General features: G+C 35.2%; 1 protein-coding gene across 2 annotated transcripts in view; it reads right to left on the minus strand.

The window, feature by feature from the left end:
- The window catches only part of SPATA5 (spermatogenesis associated 5), a 345,032-nt gene that overhangs the window by 309,871 nt on the left and 13,115 nt on the right, over positions 1 to 22,046 (minus strand). For both annotated transcript variants that reach the window (XM_032633447.1, XM_032633448.1), the window contains exons 6-9: positions 21,477 to 21,606; positions 20,928 to 20,984; positions 19,317 to 19,440; positions 16,676 to 16,931 (exon numbers count right to left, since the gene is read on the minus strand). In XM_032633447.1, the coding sequence (XP_032489338.1) occupies positions 16,676 to 16,931; positions 19,317 to 19,440; positions 20,928 to 20,984; positions 21,477 to 21,606 (567 nt within the window). The remainder of the gene's footprint in view (positions 1 to 16,675; positions 16,932 to 19,316; positions 19,441 to 20,927; positions 20,985 to 21,476; positions 21,607 to 22,046) is intronic.

The raw sequence follows: 22,046 nt of genomic DNA on the forward strand, positions 1-22,046 counted from the left end.
AACAGTGCATTAAAAATTAGATTTCACAATCAAATAGAGTTTATCTCAGAAATGAAAGGCCAGTTCATCAAAAAACCTAACTCACCACATTATTGAGATTATATAATTATTACTAATGCAGAAAAAATATTTGATAAGATTCAACATCCATTTATAATGATAAAAATAATGCAAAATACTCTTAGCAAAGTGTACTTAAGACTACATTCCAGAAATCTTTAGCAAATATTACACTTGATGAAAAAACTTTATATGCAGTCTCTTCAAAACTGTCAACAAGACAAGGACGCCACTATCACTACTACTGGATAATTCAATTGTAGAGTCCCTGGCAATTAAGAATAGAAAAAATGAGACTAAGAAAGAGCCAAAAGGATGGAAAGAAATAAAACTGCCATTATTTGCATATGACAATAATTTACCCAGAAAAGCCAAAAAAAAAAAAAAAACTATTAGAATTATGAGATAAGCAAGGTAGACAACCTGCAAAAAATAATCAATATAAGCTTTTTCCACACCAAGAAAAGCAATTCTAAAATATAGTAAGAAAAAAAGATACCATTCACAATAATGACAAAAATAATAAAGTATATAGGAATTTTCCTAACCAAAAACGTAACACCCCTATGGAGACAATTCTAATAAAGAGGAAAATATGAACACAAGGGAGACATCCCATATTCTTGAATGGGATGACAATACAACAAAAACATCGATTATATTCAAAATAATCTATGTATTGTAAATGTGACCGCAGTCAAAATGTCAGTTGTATATTTTTGCTAAATCAGAACAAACTTTCCCTAAAAATATACTGTGGAATAAAGGTCTATACATAACTAACTCAACAGTAATGCAAATAAATAAGATTTACCTTACTGGATATTAAGATATAATTAATAGTATTAAATATGTGTTTAAAAGTTATAAGACTATACAGACCACACTGAGACAGAATAGAGTTCAGAGACAATCCATACATGTATAATATTAATATCTGATAAATTTACAATAATATATCATAAATCAATGAGGAAAGGACAGGCTATTTAGTAGCTGGTAAATGAATAATAGGAAAATTGGCTCATTGTGTAGATCCCTAGCACTGGGTCTCTAATGATCTTTTCTGGTAGACAACATTACATACATGTTGTCACACTTCATTGCTGGAGGATTTTTAAAATGTCCTGTGTGACTCCACAGGGAGAGGACTCTTGGAAGCTTATGCCTATTTTTTTTCCATACTTTGCGCTATGCTCCTTGGGCTGCTTCTGCTTGGTATCATTTCACTGAAATAAATCAAGGCCATGAATACAACTATATGCTGAGTCCTGTGATGACTCCTAGTGGGGCATCAAACTTAGTGGTTTGTTACAGGGACCACCAAATATGTAGACAAATATAAATGAATAATAATTGAATAAAACACTAATAATAGTGTTTTTGCAGTAAAGAGAAGCAAAGTATTCCCAAACTGTTTGCACTTTTCTTGCATTAGTCTCTAGTAAGCCAAGGAGACATATTGTAGTATGTAAGATAAATACTAAAAGATGAGTAAAATACATAACTAAAAAGATAACCGTAAGATGAGGAAGTAACAAAAATACTTGACTATTCCAAGAGAAGACAGTAAAAAAGATGAAAAAACATACAAGTGGGACAAATAGAAGGTAAATTAAACCTAAGTATTTAAGATATTACCCTAAATATAAATGTATCATGTACTTGAATTAAAAGATTGACAGCATTAGATGAAAAAAATAAAACCCAAATTTGTGCTGTTTACAAGAGTCATATTCTGAAATATAAAAATACAGAAAGGTTGACAGTAAAATAGAAAAAGGGTACCATGCATGTAAAAGGAAAATAGTGCATCTATATCTACTATCAAATAGACTTTAAGAGGTATTACTAGATATTTCAGGATGATAAAAGGGTCCATTCACCAAGAATACATAAAATTCTAATACATGCCTAGTAACAAAGGCTCAAAGTATAAACAGCAAAATTAAGCAGAACTAAAAGGAGAAACAGACAAATTTGCAGCCTTACTTGCAGATTTTAACACACTTCCCTCAGTAACAAAAACAAACGAACAAAAAATATATATGTAGAAGTTATAAAAACAAAATTAACTCACCTATCTTAACTGGCATATATACAAAACAATAAATATCCAAAATAGTAAAATATCCATGCTTTCAAGGGTACCTGGAAGGAGTACCAAAACTGACCACAGGGTGGGACACAAAGCAACTCTCCACAAATTTCAAGGATAGAAATCATAATGTTTATGTTCTCTGATTACATGAGACTTAATAGCAAAATCAGTAACAAAAAGATACCAAAAATACAAATATCTGGAAATTAACCAATACATTTCCAAGTAATTCATGGTCAAAAAAAAATCCAATGAAAATTGTTAAGTTTTTCAACTGAATAATAATGAAAATATAACATGAAAATTTGTGGGATGCTACTAAAGCTGTACTTAAAGGGACAATGACAGGCATAATGCACATATTAGGGAAGAATAAAGTGTGAAGGTCAATGAGGTGCTCATCTTATAAAACAAAGAATAAAATAAACCAAAAACAAATAAAACAAAATGGTGGGAAGGAAATAATGAAGATAGGAACAGAAATTAATGAAATGGAAAATTAATGTGCAATTAAAAAAACAAATCAATAAATCCAAAGGTTTATTTTCTGAAAAGGCTAATAGAGATAAATCTCTGGCAAGACAAATCAGGGAAATGTGAGAAAAGACACACATTACCAATATCAGGAAGCAAAAATGACTACTGAATGGTCTACACTACAGAACCCACAGGCCATTGAAAAGATAATAAGAGGATATCAGGAATAACCTTATACCAAATAACTCAAAAATTTAGATGAAATGAACCAATTTCTAGGGGGGAAAAAAAGCTTATCAAAACAAAGTACATAATTGAATATTCCAATAGCTATTAAATTCATTATGTAATTAAAACCTTTCCAAAAAGAAAATTCTAAACGTAGATGGTTTTATTGGTTAATGTTACAAAGTAGTTAAGTATGACTATAACACTAAGCTTACAAAAACTCTTGCAGAGAAAAAAAGAGGCCAGGATAATTCCCAACTTGATTCATGAGGCCAGCATAACCCTGTTCCTCAAATCTTAAAAGGACATTACAAGAAAACTGCAGACTGATATCTCTCCTGAACATAGGTGCAAATATCCTAAACAAAACATCAGCAAAAATATCAATATGTAAATAAAGGATTATACGTCATGACAAGATGGCTATATTCCAAGAATGTAAAGTTAGCTTAACATTTGAAAATCAATCAACATCATGGTCCACATTAATAGAATAAAGAAGAGAATATGACTATCTCAATAGACCCAGAAAATGAATGTCATAAAAATCAGTATCATTAATTATAAAAACTAGGAACAGATGGAAATTTTGTTACTCTATCATATTAGCTACAAAAAGAGAGCAAATATAATTCTTAATAGTAAAAGGTTAAAAATTTTCTCCCTAGGATCAAGAATGAGATAAGGATAAGTACTGTTATCATTTCTATTAAATACTATGTTAAAGATCCTAACCACTACAACAAGGCAAGAAAAAGAAGTGTAGAGGTTAAAAGGGATGAAAACTGTCACTATTTGCAGATTGTATACACAGAAAACTTTAACATGACTACATACATAAAAACTCAACCAATTTCCATACACACTATTAAAATTAATATGTGAATTTAGCAAGGTAGGTAGACACAAAGTCAATACATAAGAGTTTAGTTTTTCCAGAAACCAACAAACACAATTAAAGTGAAACTTTACAAGATGCCATTTATAACTGCATTAAAAAAAACCTTAGAATTAAAAAATAACTGCATTAAAAAAATACCTTAGAATAAATCTAATGAACATTATGCAAGACTTCTTCACTTAAAACTATAAAACTTTGAGAGAAATTAAAGACCTAAAATAAATGAAGGGATCTACCAAATGGTAGATAACTTGTAGATATTAACTTTCTAATTCTCCCTAAATTGATCAAGAGATTTAATAATTCCAATCTAAATCCAATTTTGTTTTGTCTTGGAGGGGAGGGAGTCTGGCAAGCTGATTTTTAAAGTTCTAAGCAAATGCAAAGGCCCAAGAATAGTCAAGACAATCTTGAGGAAGAAGAAAAAAGGTGCACTTACCCTCCAGAAATTAAGTCTTTTCAGAAGGCTTAAGTGATTAAAGATATTTCAGTATTTTGCACAAGGATAAAGAGATCAATGAAACAGAACAGAGAATTCAGAACAAACCCAAACTCTTGATTTATGACAAAGGTTAGTTAACAATGCAGAGCAAGAAGAATGGTCATTTCATTAACTAGTGCTGGTACAACTAATTATCTACATGGAAAAAAGTGAAATAATTATAGATAGTAATGTAAAAGGAAAGATAATAAAGCATCTTTAAATGAAAGAAGATAATATAAAATAAAATATTCACAATTGTGGAATTTACACAGATTTCTTAAACATGATAAAAAAAATCACTATCCATAAAGAAAAATGTTGATAACTTGGTTCATTATATTTATATGTTATAATAAATGTATATGGTTACAAACTTCTATTCCTCAAAGACACTGTAAAGAGAGTAATTATTTTTTTTAAAGCAACACAATAGAAAAATTGAACAGATATCTGAATAGGCATGTCACGAAGGAGGATATCTAAATAGGCAATACATATATAAAAAAGTATTCAACTCAGTCTTCAGAGAAATAAAAACACAATGAAATACTGTTAAAAACCCACCAAATTCTGGCAAGAATGAGAAGAAACTGGAATTTTCACACATTACTAGTGGAAGAGGAAATTGAAGCAATCACCACAGAAAACTTTTGGCAGTATTTACTAACAACAACAAACACACATATTCTATAACCTGATAATTCCACACCCAGATATAAAGCAAACAGAAATGTGTACATCTGTGCACCAAAAAAAATATGTGCAAGAATACTGATGGCATCATTACTCACAATATTTATACAATAAAATATAGCAATAAAAATGAACTAATGCTACAACTGAATAAAATGATGAAGCTCTCAAACCATAATATGAGAGAAAGAAGACAGCACAAAACAGGCTGAACTAATCTATGGTGTTAGAAGCCAGAAAGAGTGGTTGCCTTTTGTGCTGAGATGAAGAGTAGTGGCTGGGAGAGAATCTGATGGAAGTTCTAGGGCACTAATAATGCTTTATATATATATAATGCTTTATATCTGGTTATATATACTTTGGAAAATGCATGGATCTTATAGTTTTTACACTTTTCTATACATGTTATATTTCAGAAAGAAGTTTATTAAAAAATAGAACACATAAAAAATGAAGTGAAAGGGAAAAAACCTATAAACAAAGCCACTATAAACAAGGGAGAAAAGAACAGGACTTGAGGAGAGACAAGAGCATTCCCTATGTTAATGAATCTGCAAGTATTTTTTACAGAATAGTTCTCAATGAGAGAATCACTATTCTGTACCTGTGTTACTTACTTGCCAATTCAGTACAATTCATATTAAAGCAAAGCAAATAGTAAAGTAAAATATCATGTCATGAAGCCACTGAGAAGAGATATTCATTAACTATAAGTTACTCTTTCACAGGTACTCTTCTTCAATATTAGTTCTATTCATTCATTCAAAATATTCACTTAGAAACTCCTAGACATAGTTAATTCATTCAACAATGTACTGAGCTCTTTTTCTAGAGTACAAAAGAGCAAGAAGGCAGATAAACCTCTCATAGTGCTAACAGTCTAAAAGAGAAGACGTATGATAACAAGTTATTATTATATACTGTGCCAAGTATTATGACATGGAAAGAACAAAGTGGCATAAAAACACGTCAGGGACATCTAATTCAGTTTAGTAGGATTAGTGACAGTTTAGAGTTAGATAACCCTCACAGAAATCATTTAGTATATTCCTTTATTTCACAAATGAAGAGAGACTAAAACATGTATACAAGCTAAATTAGTTAGACCTGAAAAATGAGTTGATGTTAAACTGCTAATATGGGAATTGAGGCCAAAGAGGCAGCAGAGTATTCAAGGCAGAGGGAACAGCATATATAAAGGCCTAGGGGGGCTTCCCTGGTGACACAGTGGTTGAGAGTCCGCCTGCCGATGCAGGGAACGCAGGTTCGTGCCCCGGTCCGGGAAGATCCCACATGCCGCGGAGCGGCTGGGCCCGTGAGCCATGGCCGCTGAGCCTGCACGTCCGGAGCCTGTGCTCCGCAACGGGAGAGGCCATAACAGTGAGAGGCCTGCGTACCACAAAAAAAAAAAAAAAAAAAGGCCTAGGGACAAGAATGAGCATAACACTTCAGAGATGATGCATCCCTGAAGAACAGTAAAAGACAAAATCTCTATCCTTAAAGAGTTCACACTTAGAAATATGAAAGAACATGTTTTAAATAAACCTAAATCCATCTCTATTCGTTTGTAGATAATGTGAGAAGATGAAGTATGGCACACTGTCAGAAAGGGAAAAAGAAAATAAGAAAGATCACAGATTTCCAAAAGCTGTAAAAACATAACAAGGATACTGGAAATTCCTACCAGAGCCCTTCAGATTCTTTCTCAGTATGAGGTTCTATGATTCTAGATGCTGTACAGAGGTACTGTATTTTATACAAATGCTATTCTTGAAAATAACATAAGTTGAAACAGAATTTATATGAATTAAATGTATATCAGAGCTTATAAAGTTAAAGATCCTTGGAGCTATCATATTAATGCAAACAACCCTCCATGGTCCTAGATCTGCCACTAGCTCAGATGTCACTTGACATATAAAACTTAGCTCCTCTGGCCATCAGTTATGTCATTTATTAAATGGAAAGATTAAAATATATCAGTATTTTCTCTAAATTATTTTCAGCTTTATTTTTTTATTTTTATTTTTTTGGAAAAGGTAGTCTTTTTTTTTTTTTTTTTTTTTTGCGGTACGCGGGCCTCTTACTGTTGCAGCCTCTCCTGTATGTGGGATCCTCCTGGACTGGGGCACGAACACGCGTCCCCTGCATTGGCAGGCGGATTCTCAACCACTGCGCCACCAGGGAAGCCCCAAAGGTAGTCTTTTTAATAACTGCTTTTGTCACCAGGTTAAGTCATGCAGTTACAAAGTAGTTAGAAACTTCTGAAAGGATATTATTGTTAAAAAAAGAAAAGCTTGGGCTTCCCTGGTGGCTCAGGGGTTGAGAATCCACCTGCCGATGCAGGGGACACGGGTTCGTGCCCCGGTCCGGGAGGATCCCACATGCCGCAGAGCGGCTGGGCCCGTGAGCCATGGCCGCTGAGCCTGCGCGTCCGGAGCCTGTGCTCCGCAACGGGAGAGGCCACAACAGTGAGAGACCCACGTACCGCAAAAAAAAAAAAAAAAAAAAGAAAAGCTCATTCTTACATAAATAATATCTAGTACTTCACTGGGACACTACTGTTCAAAAGGCCCTGGTCAAACAACTCCCAAACAAAACAACCCCAGGTTGTTTCCAGCCCATTGGGAATGAAGCTGTGTGCAGAAAATTCTATGATGCTAAGCTTAAATTATTGGACATCACCATTCCTCAGGAGGCCATACTAGAATCTATGGCAAGAAATTAAATTTTTAAAAAGACACATATTTTTATAAACCAGAAGTAAACAATTAACTAGAGGAGCAAACGGACACATGTACATCATCAAGGAATACAGCTTAGGGCAAGCAATCTATAACATTTCCTTTCATTACTAAGTTTAATTTTTAAAATGTAAACAAAAACAGAACCAATAAAACTATGTTAAGAAACACAGCTTTGAAACAAAAAAACAGGTGTAGCTAATTAAATGTGTCATTTTGCTTTCATTATTTTATGCTCTAATGATCTCAAAAGTTTTGAAATGGGAAACAAGATGCAACGAAGAGAACAAAAGACAAAATGCCCCAGGCAAGCCTAATGCCAACACATTCTTTCCGGTATATGACATGTTCTCCTCAAGCCCCACATCACTATCCAGATATAATCACTTCTAGACAAGAGCAATTACTCTAAATTCATGCTCTTCAAGACCATCTGCTCCATATTCAATCAACAAACATCTTGCTCCATGCATACGGCATCCTACAATTCTATACTTAATGCTTGCTAAATAATGATGTTATTTTTTGAGCATGCAATTAAGTTCCTTCCTTAGAAACTAAAATTCATCACAGGAGTAATAATGTTTTTTAGAATTATTATCTACCCTACAGACAATTATATAAAGAAGTAACATGAAACATGGGCATCAGGATCTCAGATTTGAATTGTAAAAGTTAGGCATAAAATTTCTGAATAGTATATTCAGGCAAATGAAGACTGAAAGCAACTACAAAAATCTAAGTCTCTCTTTTTAAAATATACTTTCCTCAAAATATCAGAATTCCAGAAATGTTTTATCTGGAGTCTTTACTCTCCCTCAACTCAGTATTAAGTATAGACAAGGTGATAAGTATTACCTGATATATCACTGGGAGAGTTCCATTTCTCACTCCTTATTCATAGAAAAGAAATTAAACAGAATACTCTCAAAGAGGGTATTGTGGTTCTTGCGTTATTTTTATTACAAATGATTGGTATAACTTAGACTGACTGCAGAAGCCAGGTCTATTACGAATCCCCTATCACTTTTAAAAATTGCTTTTAAAAGTAATAGCACTATGGAAAGCACCCTGGTCTCAAGACCTGAATCTTGGGCCAAGACTTCACTAACTGCTTGAGCTTGGATGGATCACACAGTCTGTACTCATCTGTGGAATAAGGGAATATACGAAATGATTTCTGATAGGGTCTTCTAGTTCTAAAACGACAGAATTAATTCACTTCACCAGTCCCAGGTTTTAACAAACTTTCCTAAAAATACAGCTTATAGTATCAAAATTTTAATATCAAATTATTTATTACCTGGCTTACCAACCCTATTAAAATGCAGAGTTAGGGGCTTCCCTGGTGGCGCAGTGGTTGAGAGTCCGCCTGCCGACGCAGGGGACACGGGCTCGTGCCCCGGTCCAGGAAGATCCCACATGCCGCGGAGCGGCTGGGCCCGTGAGCCATGGCTGCTGAGCCTGCACGTCCGGAGCCTGTGCTCCGCAACGGGAGAGGCCACAACAGTGAGAGGCCCGCGTACCACAAAAAAAAAAAAATGCAGAGTTAGGAACAAAAAGGATAGTTTGCTCATAGCACAATTCTTATGCCAACAGAGGTTGAAGATCTATGGCTTTGTGGACTAGAGCAAGGTCCAGGTAAGAGGAGAGGAACCAGGAAAATAATGAAGGAATATAGTCTGACTTGGGGCAGGGGGCAGGGGGGCAGAAGGCCAACTATATTTGTCCCTTTTTTTGGAAGGTACAAAAACTCTAAATAACACACCATTAAAACTGAAAAAATAATTCACAGTCACTATCTCTGTTCCTTGAACTTTCAATCACCCCCTCAATTTATTGCGATCTACTAGAACTACTCTCTTCCAAGGCCCTCATGACCACCCAAGTATTAAGCACTTGATGTCACTGTGGTCTCTATACTGTCGATCCTGGCTCCACTATTTATTTCCTGTGTGATCTTGGTGAAGTTCCATAACCTGTCTGACCTAAGTTTCTTCACCTATAAAATGAAGATAACCATATAAGGAATGCTGTAAGAAATCATTAACACGTGTGAAGGCACTTCAAACAATGGATGGCACCTTGTAAGTACTCAATTAGTGGTAACTAATAATATATTATTTCTAATTACTTCCTCCCTGAATCTTCCCTCAGTTGAGTCACCACTTTTTTGGGGTTCTCTTCCCACCTCTCTAGCCACTCTTCAGTCTTCTATACCAGATTTTTCCTAACAATTCAACCTTTGAATGGTGGTATTCCCCAGGATCCCTTCTTTCCTCAGTAGCAGGCTAAAACCTCCCTGATCCTTCACAAATACAACACAACATATTATAATTTTACCTGTTACACTGCTGCACTTCTCTGTGCATCTTGAGCTCTAAGAGGAGAAAGTCCAAGTCTCTCTTATTCACTGACGTAGTCCCAGCACCAAGTGCAGTGCCTGGCTCAATAAATGAACGAAAAAATGAACTCTGTTCATTCTCTCTAAGTGACTTCATTCATTTCAATGGCTTCAATCATAATCTAACCGGTGACAACTCACTAAAACATAGATCTAACCAAGACTCTCATCTCCAAAACCTGCAATTCAAAATCCTGCAGCTTAGACAATGTAAACAATAAAAAGGGTTAGAAGGTGGAGGACAGAGTGGGCAGGAAGAAGACATCCCAACAGTCTAGACAAGAGCAATGAAAAATAGTTTAAAAAATTTTTTAAAGCTGAAACTCTGAATAAATTTTGAAAATAGAGCTGACAAAGAGTAACAAAAAAAGGAATTAAGAATAACTCTTAGAAGTAACTTTTGTTTAGAAAGACTGATTTTTTTTTTTAATTAGAAAGAAAACCTTTCCTTAGGTTTTCTACTTTTATAGCCTTGGCAAGGCAACTCAGAAAATTTTCCACTAGTGAAGTAAATAGGATATATCACTTAGAGCTTAAACAGAATCAAAACTACCACTTGTTTTTCTGAAACAAACCACTCATCTCCAGTCATTTCAAATGAACAGCAGAACTAATATTAAGATACCCAATTCACTGACCAAAAAAAATTCTACTTCTCATATAATATCCATAATGTTTACGCAGTAGGAAAAATCCTAACATCACAAATATAACTATCACTATATTTCAGAATTACAAAACAGAGGGGAAAATTCATTGTTTTATGATATTATATTGCATAATTACTGCCTATTTATCCACCTACAATAATGAATAAAGATATGATCCCTTATGAAATGCATTAATTAGAGGATAATCATGATACATACATCAATTAATTTTGTTGCTCTACTGCAGGGCTAAAGTGGACTCACATGTGGGACGACGTGGGTACGGGAGGGAAGAGACTGTAACTGACTATGTATGACAGGTGAGCTCTCACATTCGGCAAGAAAATCTGTCAGGGAGGCGCCCCCAAAATAAGCCATATCTATTTCTAGTCTGCATATTTCTATTGATGGGCAAGACTTTTACCGATCCAGATTCAGTAAAAGTCGCTACTCTAGCAAGGTAAAGGATTCTGCTAGACTTCCCTGATACCACTTGTACTACAGTAACCAAATACTTCATAAAATCAGGAATACTGTCAAAATTCAAATAAGCATCTACCAGAGAAGTGCATAAATACACATAAAATATGAAATTTTTTTTTTAAAAAAGAGAGAAAGTGACACCTACCAAGGGCCTGTATAAAACATGAACACTGCTGTCAGGCTATACTTCTAAACCTCATAAGAACTCTTTTAAAAATGTTATACAAAAAAAAAAGTTATCCCTATTTAGCAGATGAGGAAAGAGTTCAAGAGGTTAAATGGCTTGCCCAGTGACTCCCAGCTAATAAGGGGTAGTGTTAGCATTTGAAACTAGAGCTCACCATAAGCTTTCCACAAAACCCTACTATTTCCCTGCATCTTATTTAAAAATATTGAATTTTTAAAGAATCAACATTTTAATTCTAACTTAGAAAATAACATTGGCAGAATTCAAAAATGGTGGAAAATGTTAGAAAAAGAACCTTTCTTAAGAACTGGATTGTACATAGGCGATCCTCCATAAATTCCTGTTCAAATAAGCTAGTGAAGGGTGGGAGGGAGGACTAACAGCTATAAATATCTGAGAACCCTGCTGCAAGACAGATAACATTTTCCATTTCACAAGAAGTTATGTTATAATAATTAGATTCAGTATTTTTACTAGACCTACATAAGTGTAATAATGACAAAATCATTGTTTAAATAAGAGTTTTAATTCTTCCTGTTCTGTGATGGTATCTTATCAAGGCCCAAGCATTTGGTATGAACATGTTGAAATGATGTGTAATCAACAAGGATGCTAAAGATAAATTCTTAGAGATGTGAAGCAAATGCTTCCTTCCACTGTTAACAAAATGACCGAGTCCTCTTCTTGAAGAAATCAAGCTCTATTTATATTCACTCTCCTGAAATGGCACAGGCAGCCTTAGAAGGATAAGTTTATAATAAATCCCTGCATTTGGAAAACATTGTTGCTAAGCATCTTCTAACATTCAGCAGAGTTTATATAATTCATGTCTCCACTGCATAATTAACATTTCATGTTTTCTAAAAAAGTGTGGTATGCTTATCTATGTTGTTAATTTAAAACATTATTAATTTTGAGGGAATTAATAAAAGGCTATGCAACTAATTAATTAGAAAGGCAGCCTAATCCCAGGAGGGATAAAAACACAGACATTAAGTGTCAGGATGTGTCAGAGTTGAGCTTATAAACAGCTTGTCTGCTTGAGATAAAACATTTCAAAATGCAGCTGCTCTTTGCTTAAAAAGGTGAGCTACAAAACATTAGGCTTTTGGACAAGTCACAACTTATCAAACCACACTCTAGCTCAAAAATTAATTATAAAGAAAACATAACATTTGAAAATCAGTTTCACACCCAACCTGCAACATTAAACATTATATCTGCTCAGATAATAAGAGATCCAATTGTTGAAAGCAATACTACAGTAGTATTTCCAACTTTCTTATTTGTTATGGAGACAAAGTTTAAAAATACGGAAAATATTCAGTAACACTAGAAAAAAAGATTAGAAAAGTTGAGAGCAATCACACTGCAAAAGACACAGCATCACCCTTACAAACTCTGGAATAGATTGCAAACCTTCGGTCCTCTGGAAAAGCATGCACAAACATATATACTACAATGATTTTGATCTTTTGTATTAATAACCCACAAACAATAACCTTAAGATTAACAAAACAATCAGTAACATAGTTCACTTAGGTTTTATGAAATTCTGAATCACTTCAATGTATGTAATTACTAGACACCTGTGCACCATTTTATTAAAAATGGCAGAGCCTCCCCAACTAGAAGCCAGTCCAGGAAAAGGAAAACCACCAGACAGCCAACACACCAAAAGCTCAAAGAACATACATGTCCACAAATCATAAGCAAGCAAATGTTCTAAGAAAAACACATGTCTACATTCCTACTTGTATTCTTAAGTGTTAATCCTTAACTACTTCCTTAATTGTGGCTTTCTATCTTTCAGAATTATTTTTCATTTTAAAGTTTTATTCAGAACCATTATATATACCTGCAAGACAAACTAGGACACTCATTTTCTCCTACAGTCAGAGACTAAAATGATACAGTAGTATAGAATAGTACATTACTATCACATAAAAACTCTAGGAAGAAACTCAACACTATCAGTGAGAGAGTCAGAATTACATTACCTAAACTAAATGCAGTTATTTAAATCAGTTACAGAGAATCTCCAAAAATCAGAGAACTGGTTGGCCTAAATCAGTGGTTCTCAAAGTGTAGCCCTTGGACCAGCAGCACTGATTATCATCTGTAACTTGATAGAAATGCAAATTCTTGTACCCCAGCTGGACCTACTAAACCAGTAGCATGCAGCCCAGAATTGTGTTTTAACAAGCTCTACAAGTGATTCTTATACAGGTTTAACACAGGAGAACCACTGGCCTAAATTAATGATACATTTCCTGTTGACAGGGAAGTACAAGACTGGCTACTTCAAATCACTTGGAAAACATAAATACTGATTCCAGTTCCCCACCTTCTTTATTCAATTAAGTATGGAAAGTGAGTGAGTGTGTGTGTGTGTGTGTATGTGAGAGAGAGACAGAGAGAGAGAGAGAGAGAGAGAGAGAGAGAGAGAGAGAGAGAGAGAGAGAGAGAGAGAGAGTGTGTGTGTGTGTGTGTGTGTGTGTGTGGGGGCGCGCGCACACCTGCATGGGAGTGTGCATGGCTTCCCAGGTGAACCTGAGGCATAATGAGGTTTTAAGAACCAATGACCTGGGAATTCCCTAGTGGTCCAGTGGTTAAGAATCCGCCTTCTGTTGCAGGGGACACAGGTTTGAACCCTGGTCAGGGAACTAAGATCCCACATGGGCAGGGCACCTAAACCCAGGTGCCTCAACTACTGAGCCAGCACGCCTCAACTAGAGAGCCCAGGTGCTCTGGAGCCCGTGCGCTACAAGGAAGATCCTGTGTGATTCAACTAAGACCCAACACAGCCAAAAATAAATAAAATAAATATTTAAAAAATTAAAAAACAAAAACAGGGGTTCCTACCTTTAAAAAAAAAAAAAGAACCAGTGACCTATGTCAGTGGCTCTCAAAGTGTGGTCCCAGCAGCATCAGCATCAGCTGGGAACATATTAGGAATTCACAGGTACCAGCCCAGACCTACTGAACCAAAAACTCTGGGAATAGGGCACAGCCAGCCACCTATAGTTTACTAAGTTCTCCAGGTGATTCTGATGCACAATAAAGGCTGAGAACCTCAACTCCAAGTGATCTGTCTGGAATTGAGAACATGTGAAATGAATCTGAATTCTGCAGAAAAGAATAAATAAGAGACAGAATTAACTTGTGTACTCAGGAATACATCTCTTGGAGCTGGAGTCTCTCTTTCCTCACAAATTTGGAGGTCAAGGTGCCTTATTTCCTAGATAAGCCAGTGGGAATTCTCAAGCTGTCCACTTACACACAGCACAACTGGTGAACAATGAAAATGCCTCCTAAAAAGCACTGGTTTTAAGCAAGATGTATTTAAAGTCCACAGTCAGAACCATAGCTGAGAAATCTTGTCAGTGGGAAGCCAAAAATTGACTGGAAATGTTCAAAAAAATAGCAGCAGTTATTTAAGGCATCACAGAACACTACCTTGTCTACTGCTACCTATAAAGGTAGCAATAACCACTTGGAGTTGTTTCCTTAGCACAGAGCAGGGATTTCTAAAGGCAAGAAAGGATAGGAGGAGATGAAGCTCAACGGAGGTTTAAAGACAAAACTAAACTCAACTCTGAAGTGAATAAATATTTTTATTACTCTACCAAAAGGAGTGGAGTGGTAATTACACCTCATTACGTCTCCCAGTTTTCACATACACTTCTCAAATACGTACTGAGCATACTGCTTATAAATATTAAAATTTTACCATGACTCTTTTTGTAAAAAATATGATTCTAACTTTGTGTAATTCTAAGGTCAGTGTAATAATTGTGACTGCTTCTACTTGTCCAAGGACACTTACTATGTTAAAAAAAAAAAGGGGGGGGGGCACAGCAGTTCAAACTTCCCTAGGCAGTCATTTTAAAAGACTAAGAGCCATCCAACTTTTCCCCTAATAACTCCTCTACATTTGAATTTAGTTAGAAGGCAACATTAAATTTTCAATTCTTTTTACCTAGAACTAGGAGAATACGTAGTTCAAATTTACTGTATAGCTGAGTTTTTTCTTCCTATGCTCAATGCACACATTAGGGGTGCCCTTGTATATTCAATAAGTGAGATATGCCCATTCTACAGCATTTGGAGCAAAATTCGACTATTTTTAATTATAGAGTTTGAGTTGTTTTATCTTTCCTTCTGAGTCACACTATTAACCAAATGTATAAGTTAATCAAGTCCTTAGTCAGACTGTTTCAATGAGAAAATGCAGTTAACTTCACAATCAGCATTAGTCTGCTTTGTAGCATTATTTCTAAGAACACTGTGGGAGAAAGCCCTGACTAACCACCTAAGTTTAAATCATTCAGACACAAAAGTGAAGACAATGAAGAGTGGAAAAGCCAGGTGTATGAAAGTAGCTAATGAGGCCAGGCCAGGTTTAGTGCCTAACTTGGGTACTTCCTTGTTATGTTCTAGTTCATCCTATCCTTCCTATCCTTCTTCCCTGCCCCCCTTCCTTTCTTCCCTTCTTTTTTTCCATTTATTTCTTCTTCTCCCTTATATCCAAGGAATGTCATATGTACAAAGGCACTTAAGTATCATCTACCACAACCCCCCCAATTTACAAATGGGAAAAACTAAGGCTCAGATAAGGCAAAGAACTTGCCCAAGACCACAAGATTGATTTTAAAGGTATTTTCTACTCAAAATCCATTTTCTACTATACACCCCTGCCTCTTTAGAAAAATCTCTTGCAAAAATTCTAGCACACTGTTCTTAAGCTTTATTCTGCTATATAAAGTTAGAGAACACGACTGCATAACACAACATATACTAGTATTTAAGACAGTATACACAAAACTACATATTTTCCCTACTGGACACTTTAATTTTAAGACTAATCTTTTTAAAAATTACCTTCTCAAAATCTGATTCATTGCTAGATTAGGGGAAACAGAAGATCAGTTAAATACCTGAAAATCTGAAATTATTTAGTCATATTAACAGCAGTTAATATTTATTTACTGCTTGTATATGCCAAGTACATTCTTTTTTTAAGTGTATATTTTTATGTGTATATTTTTATTTTTAGGAAGAGGGATTAAGAGTGATTCTTATTTCATTTTTATAGTTTTCTGAATTATCCAGATTTTTTTCATAAAACATATATATTTTATGATTAGAAAAAAATTTAGCTATTTCCATTAGGAAATAAGTGAGATATAAATTATCAGTTTGTGAATAAACCAGTTATTAAATCCATCAGTACAGAGTCACTACAGCAAATCACTCTCACCTGCTTCATTACACAAGGCTTTCAAGTCTGCTCCAACGTATCCATGAGCATTATTTGCCAGCTGTAGCAGTTCAGCTTCAGTAAGCAAATGGGGCACCCTTCGAAGCAGTTTCTGGAGGATATCTAGCCGGTCTTGTGCATTCGGAACTCCAATCTCAATTTCTTTATCAAACCGTCCAGGTCTTCGGAGTGCAGCATCCAAAGCATGGGGACGATTTGTGGCCCCAAGAACCAACACCTGTCCTTCACTTCCCTCCTAACAAAACAAAATTAAAATATATTACAGGGACTTCCCTGGTGGTGCAGTGGTTGAGAGTCCGCCTGCCGATGCAGGGGACAGGGGTTCGTGCCCCGGTCCGGGAGGATCCTGCATGCCACGGAGCGGCTGGGCCCGTGAGCCATGGCCACTGAGCCTGTGCGTCGGGAGCCTGGTGCTCTGCAACAGGAGAGGCCACAGTAGTGACAGGCCCACGTACCACAAAAAAAAAAAAAAAAAAAAAAAAAAAATATATATAAAACATATTCTTCTAAAAGTAAAAAAATAAAAAAAATACGCACTCACTATATAGACAAGGATAGATCTAACTAGGCTAAGTCCTATCCCTTATTTCTCAAATTTTGTCATTCATCCCATATTTCCCAAAGCTCAGTCTAAATGCTCCCTTACCTAGAAAGTTTTCCAATACTTAACTATCTACTCTAAGTGATGTCTCTCCCACTTCTAGCATCTTAACTACACAATTCTCATAAATAACAACATATATACCCTATACCATAGTTTTAATTTGTTTAATTGTTTTAAGTTGTCCTTTTCCCTACTTGAAAGCAAAGATTATGACCTACACGTGTTTCAAACAGAACAAGGCTCTATTACGCAGTTGTCTAAGAAATCTTCCTCACATTCACACTGTTTCTATTTTGTTTTGATAAATATTCAAATTCCTGAAAATACACAAAATATAACCAACACCCAAGTATCAGATACCCTTGAATACATATGGATTTTTACTCTGAGAATAAAATCTGGAACAACAAATTATAAAGAACTATGTTCACAATGAGCCACCTGTAGAAATTATCCAACATTCTACTCAGATGACCCAAGTGTAATCTCACAGAGACAAGCTTAATTGGAATGTGATTTGAAGTAAGAAAACTCAAACCTAATCAACTATACTGGATGTGCCAACAGGAAGTGCACGGATTACAGTGAACCTATGAATTATGAGTTTAGAAGACAAAAATACAGGTCCTTAAATATTTTCAGGCTAAAACAGCAGTGTCACATGCTCCCAGTCCTGCCCAAAGGCAAGAACATCAGTTCACAGCAGGTCTATCCCAGTGGCAGAGAAAGAGGTAGCAATGACATAGTAATTAAGATGCTCCAACACAGAGCCTCCTGATTTCCTACTCACCAAAATCCATTCGAATTATAATACAGCTCTCCACATATATTTTTCTTCAGGATGAAAAGAGAGCCGTTCATAAAGTATTTGGTCAGCTTAATAATTATACTTTTCTTTTTCAAAACTCTTCATTGAAGTATAGTTGATAATAATTATACTTCTTATCATAAATGGACGAACTGGTGTCCCAGTTTATGTATCAGTCTCTTGTGAGTGTTGTTATTATGGATCTATCCTCAGAGCTCCACTATCTCCAACATACTAACAACACTGAATCCTCCAGCTCTGTAAGTTCAGAACCGAACCTGGGACATCATGATCACACCTAGGTAGTGCCCTAAGACTGAGAACCAGATGGTCATCCAGCCTCCCGCAGGTTACAATCCTTCTCTTATGTTACTCTTAAAATTGTAACACAGGTTAGCAAATAATAGAGACGATACCAAACATTCCCGTTATTTTCACGTGTTCAGTTTCTACCAATAGTCAGTAAAACCAAAAAGTTTGAATTGCACAGTTTTTCAATGTGCAAAAGACTGGGGACTCCATGATTTCTATAATTTCTTCTGGTTCTGACATATTATGATTCTAAAAATATGAGTTATTTACAATCTTGTATAAGAAGTGTATTCTTCTGATAAATGCCTAACAGGAGTCTGAAAGAATTTTTCTTCATTCCTCTTCCCTATTAGTCCTATGGATCTCCCTTTCATGATCAGCACATAGTTTTTATTAATATAAGACTGTATGCACTATCAAAGAATCTGGTAACATGAGTAAATTCTTTTTAAATGTTGTACAAACACATTTCCCATTATTCTCACTTTCTGTCCTTTCACTTGCCCAACTTAGAGCCCCCAAAGAATCAATTTTTACAAGAGTAATAAGACTTACTCATGAAATTTCTTAGTAAATTCCCCTTAAATTTAATTGCTAAATTTTCCTTACTGACTTGGGCTTCAGGTTTTTAGGTTAATACCATTTATTATAAATCTATCATTGTATATAATTTTATATGCTAGAAAAATATGCCAGGTTATACTGTCCTAGCTGTTACTAAGAAATCATGAAGAAAATTATTTTATGGGTCTTTCCTCTAGTTTTCACAGCTAATATTTCTTCCTTACCCTAGAGTATCCAAAAAACTCAGACATATTTGACAGTTTTTGCCACTACATGTATATTATTAAGAAAATAGCCCCTCCTACAGAAATCAATACTGGTGCTGTACTTACTGAACCAATACCATCCATCAGTGTTAAGAGTGAAGCTACAACTCTTTTTTCCACTTCATTCTGAGCCCCTTCTCTTTTAGGGCAGAGTGCATCCAGCTCATCAATAAAAATAATTGATGGGTGCCTAAAAATAAACAAGTAAAATGAATTCTCTAATATATATTTAATTTTTAAATGATATGTTGCACTGCAGTTAAAAAATTGAAATTGTTTTAATTTTTTGACTGAAATGCAATGCATCAAATTTAGGATTTAATTAATAATATTAAAGACAAAAGCAATAGGATGTTAAGCTGAAAAATCTTAGATTAATTCTAGCCTAAATTATTAACTCACCAATATCACATTCTAGTAGATCTGCCCTCAATAAAAAGTAGAGTACTGAGAACATGTATTGCTCATGAGATGACAGTCTATGCCCAGACAGAACTTGCCCACTAATGCCCACTAAATTGCTATGCCTGGATCACTTCAGAAGCTGAGACCAGTGATGCTATTCCTTGGAGATGGTTTAAAGTTCCAAGAGATAGAAAGTAGAAATGCTCTTTTTAAAAAATCTACTAAAAAAACAACTTTCAAGATGACCAATTCTCCCATACAAAGATGTGAATTCTCTCATAAGAGGAAGTCTCAACTTCCAGGAACAAATTAATAGGACAATAAAAACATTCTAAACAATAAGGTATACCACTGATTCTCAAATCTTCAGTATTTGGAGTAAAGACTACTTATTTTATCTACTGGAGGAAAACACTTTAAAAATGGAAGTTTTGATAAGAGGGCAGTAATTATGGTAGGTTACATACCAAAACAATGAAAGAGACATAGCCATATTATGAATAAAACTACATTAGACCAAGTTACAGGCCACTCATTAATACTCCTTGCAATGTAACAATGGTAGCCTAAACTAAGGAATGATTAGTAAGAATCATTTCTAAAGCAAAAGATTTGTCACTTTGAAGCAAACTGTAATAAAGTTTTAAGCCTAAAGGGCAACTATAATAGTCTATCGAGATCAGATGTACCCAAAAGAAAGAAAATCATAAATTTATATGCTCAAGCAAATTCACATGACTTATCAGACAGCACTGTCTTAATTCTTTTACCTTATGTAATTTTTAAAATTGAGATATTGACATATAACATTACTTTCAGTTACACAACATAATGATTCAACATTTGTATATACGTATCATGAAATGATTACCACAGTAAGTCTAATTCACGTTGTCTCCGTACAGTCATAAAATATTTTTTCTTATAATGAGAACTGTTTAAATCTACTCTCTTTGCAACTTTCAAATGTGCAATACAGTACTATTAACTACAGTCACCATGCTGTAGATAACATCCCCATGATTTATTTTATAACGGGAAGTTTGTACCTTTTGCTACATTATGTAATTTAATAACTTATTTCTCACATTTCCAAAACAATATTAGATAGAATTAGATTAGATAGAACCTCATTAAACTTACAATCTACTTCCAGTGCCATCACTATTATTTTTGTTCTATTCTTTCATGCTTCGTATAAAGTACTACTATCTCTACTTTCATTAATACACCCTTGACTACTAATTCCAAACATCCAAAAATAAAGAATACCGCAGAGTGGCTTCAGCAAATATCTGACGTAACCTTGCTTCAGTCTCCCCATAGAATCTGTAACAAATAAAATACATTTAAAGACCAACTCTTATCATTTTTAAAGCTCTATAAAAGCTCACCTGACTTTTCAAATATTTCCACAATCCTTAATACTACTTTCAAAAATTATTTTCCAAACTTAATGTTTATACACATTAAAAAAAGCAAATTAAAAATATTTCAATGTGTGGGCTTCCCTGGTGGCGCAGTGGTTGAGAGTCCGCCTGCCGATGCAGGGGACACAGGTTCATGCCCCATTCCGGGAAGATCCCACATGCCGCAGAGCGGCTAGGCCCGTGAGCCATGGCCACTGAGCCTGCGTGTCCGGAGCCTGTGCTCCGCAACCAGAGAGGCCACAACAGTGAGAGGCCCGCGTACCACACACACACAAAAAAAAATTTCAATGTGTGAAATATCCAGACAGAACACTATTGAGTCATTTTTTAAAAACCACATTTAAGATGTATATCTAATAATATTGTTTAGTCTATTAAATTATGCACTTACTTGCTAATAATTTCAGGGCCATTAATTACAGAAACATAGGCACCAACTTCATTAGCAACAGCCCTGGCAATCATTGTCTTTCCAGTACCTGGAGGGCCATAGAGCAACACTCCTCTAGGGGGAGGAATTCCTAGAAGAAAAAGCAGAGAACACTGGATGCAGCATTACTAGGTTGCTTGTAAGTGTTGTCATATGACTTCAAACACGAGTTATAAAATAAATTTACCTTGCACAAAAACTAAAGTAAGAGTCAGAACTTCCCTTTCCCCATAGAAAAATGTACTAACTAGCCCAAACGGTGATCTCAAACAATGACTTTTTCTCTCTCTGTAGACCCAACCAGGCCAGGCTGGTTAGTAAAAAAACTGGTTTAACACCCACACTATTGACATGCCCCATCCCACACAGCACAGTTCAATGATCAAAAAACAAAGCCCAAACAACAGGAAGGGCATGCAAAATAAGCCCCCAACCCCAATTTTTATCCAACTAGCCATCTCAGAGAATATAAGCCTTACCAGGGTTCCTTTTATATGTGAATCCAAGTATTCATTTTATATATAGATAGAT

The sequence above is a fragment of the Phocoena sinus genome, chromosome 5 (genome assembly GCF_008692025.1).
Source record: "Phocoena sinus isolate mPhoSin1 chromosome 5, mPhoSin1.pri, whole genome shotgun sequence".
In the NCBI taxonomy this organism is placed as follows: Eukaryota; Metazoa; Chordata; class Mammalia; order Artiodactyla; family Phocoenidae; genus Phocoena; species Phocoena sinus.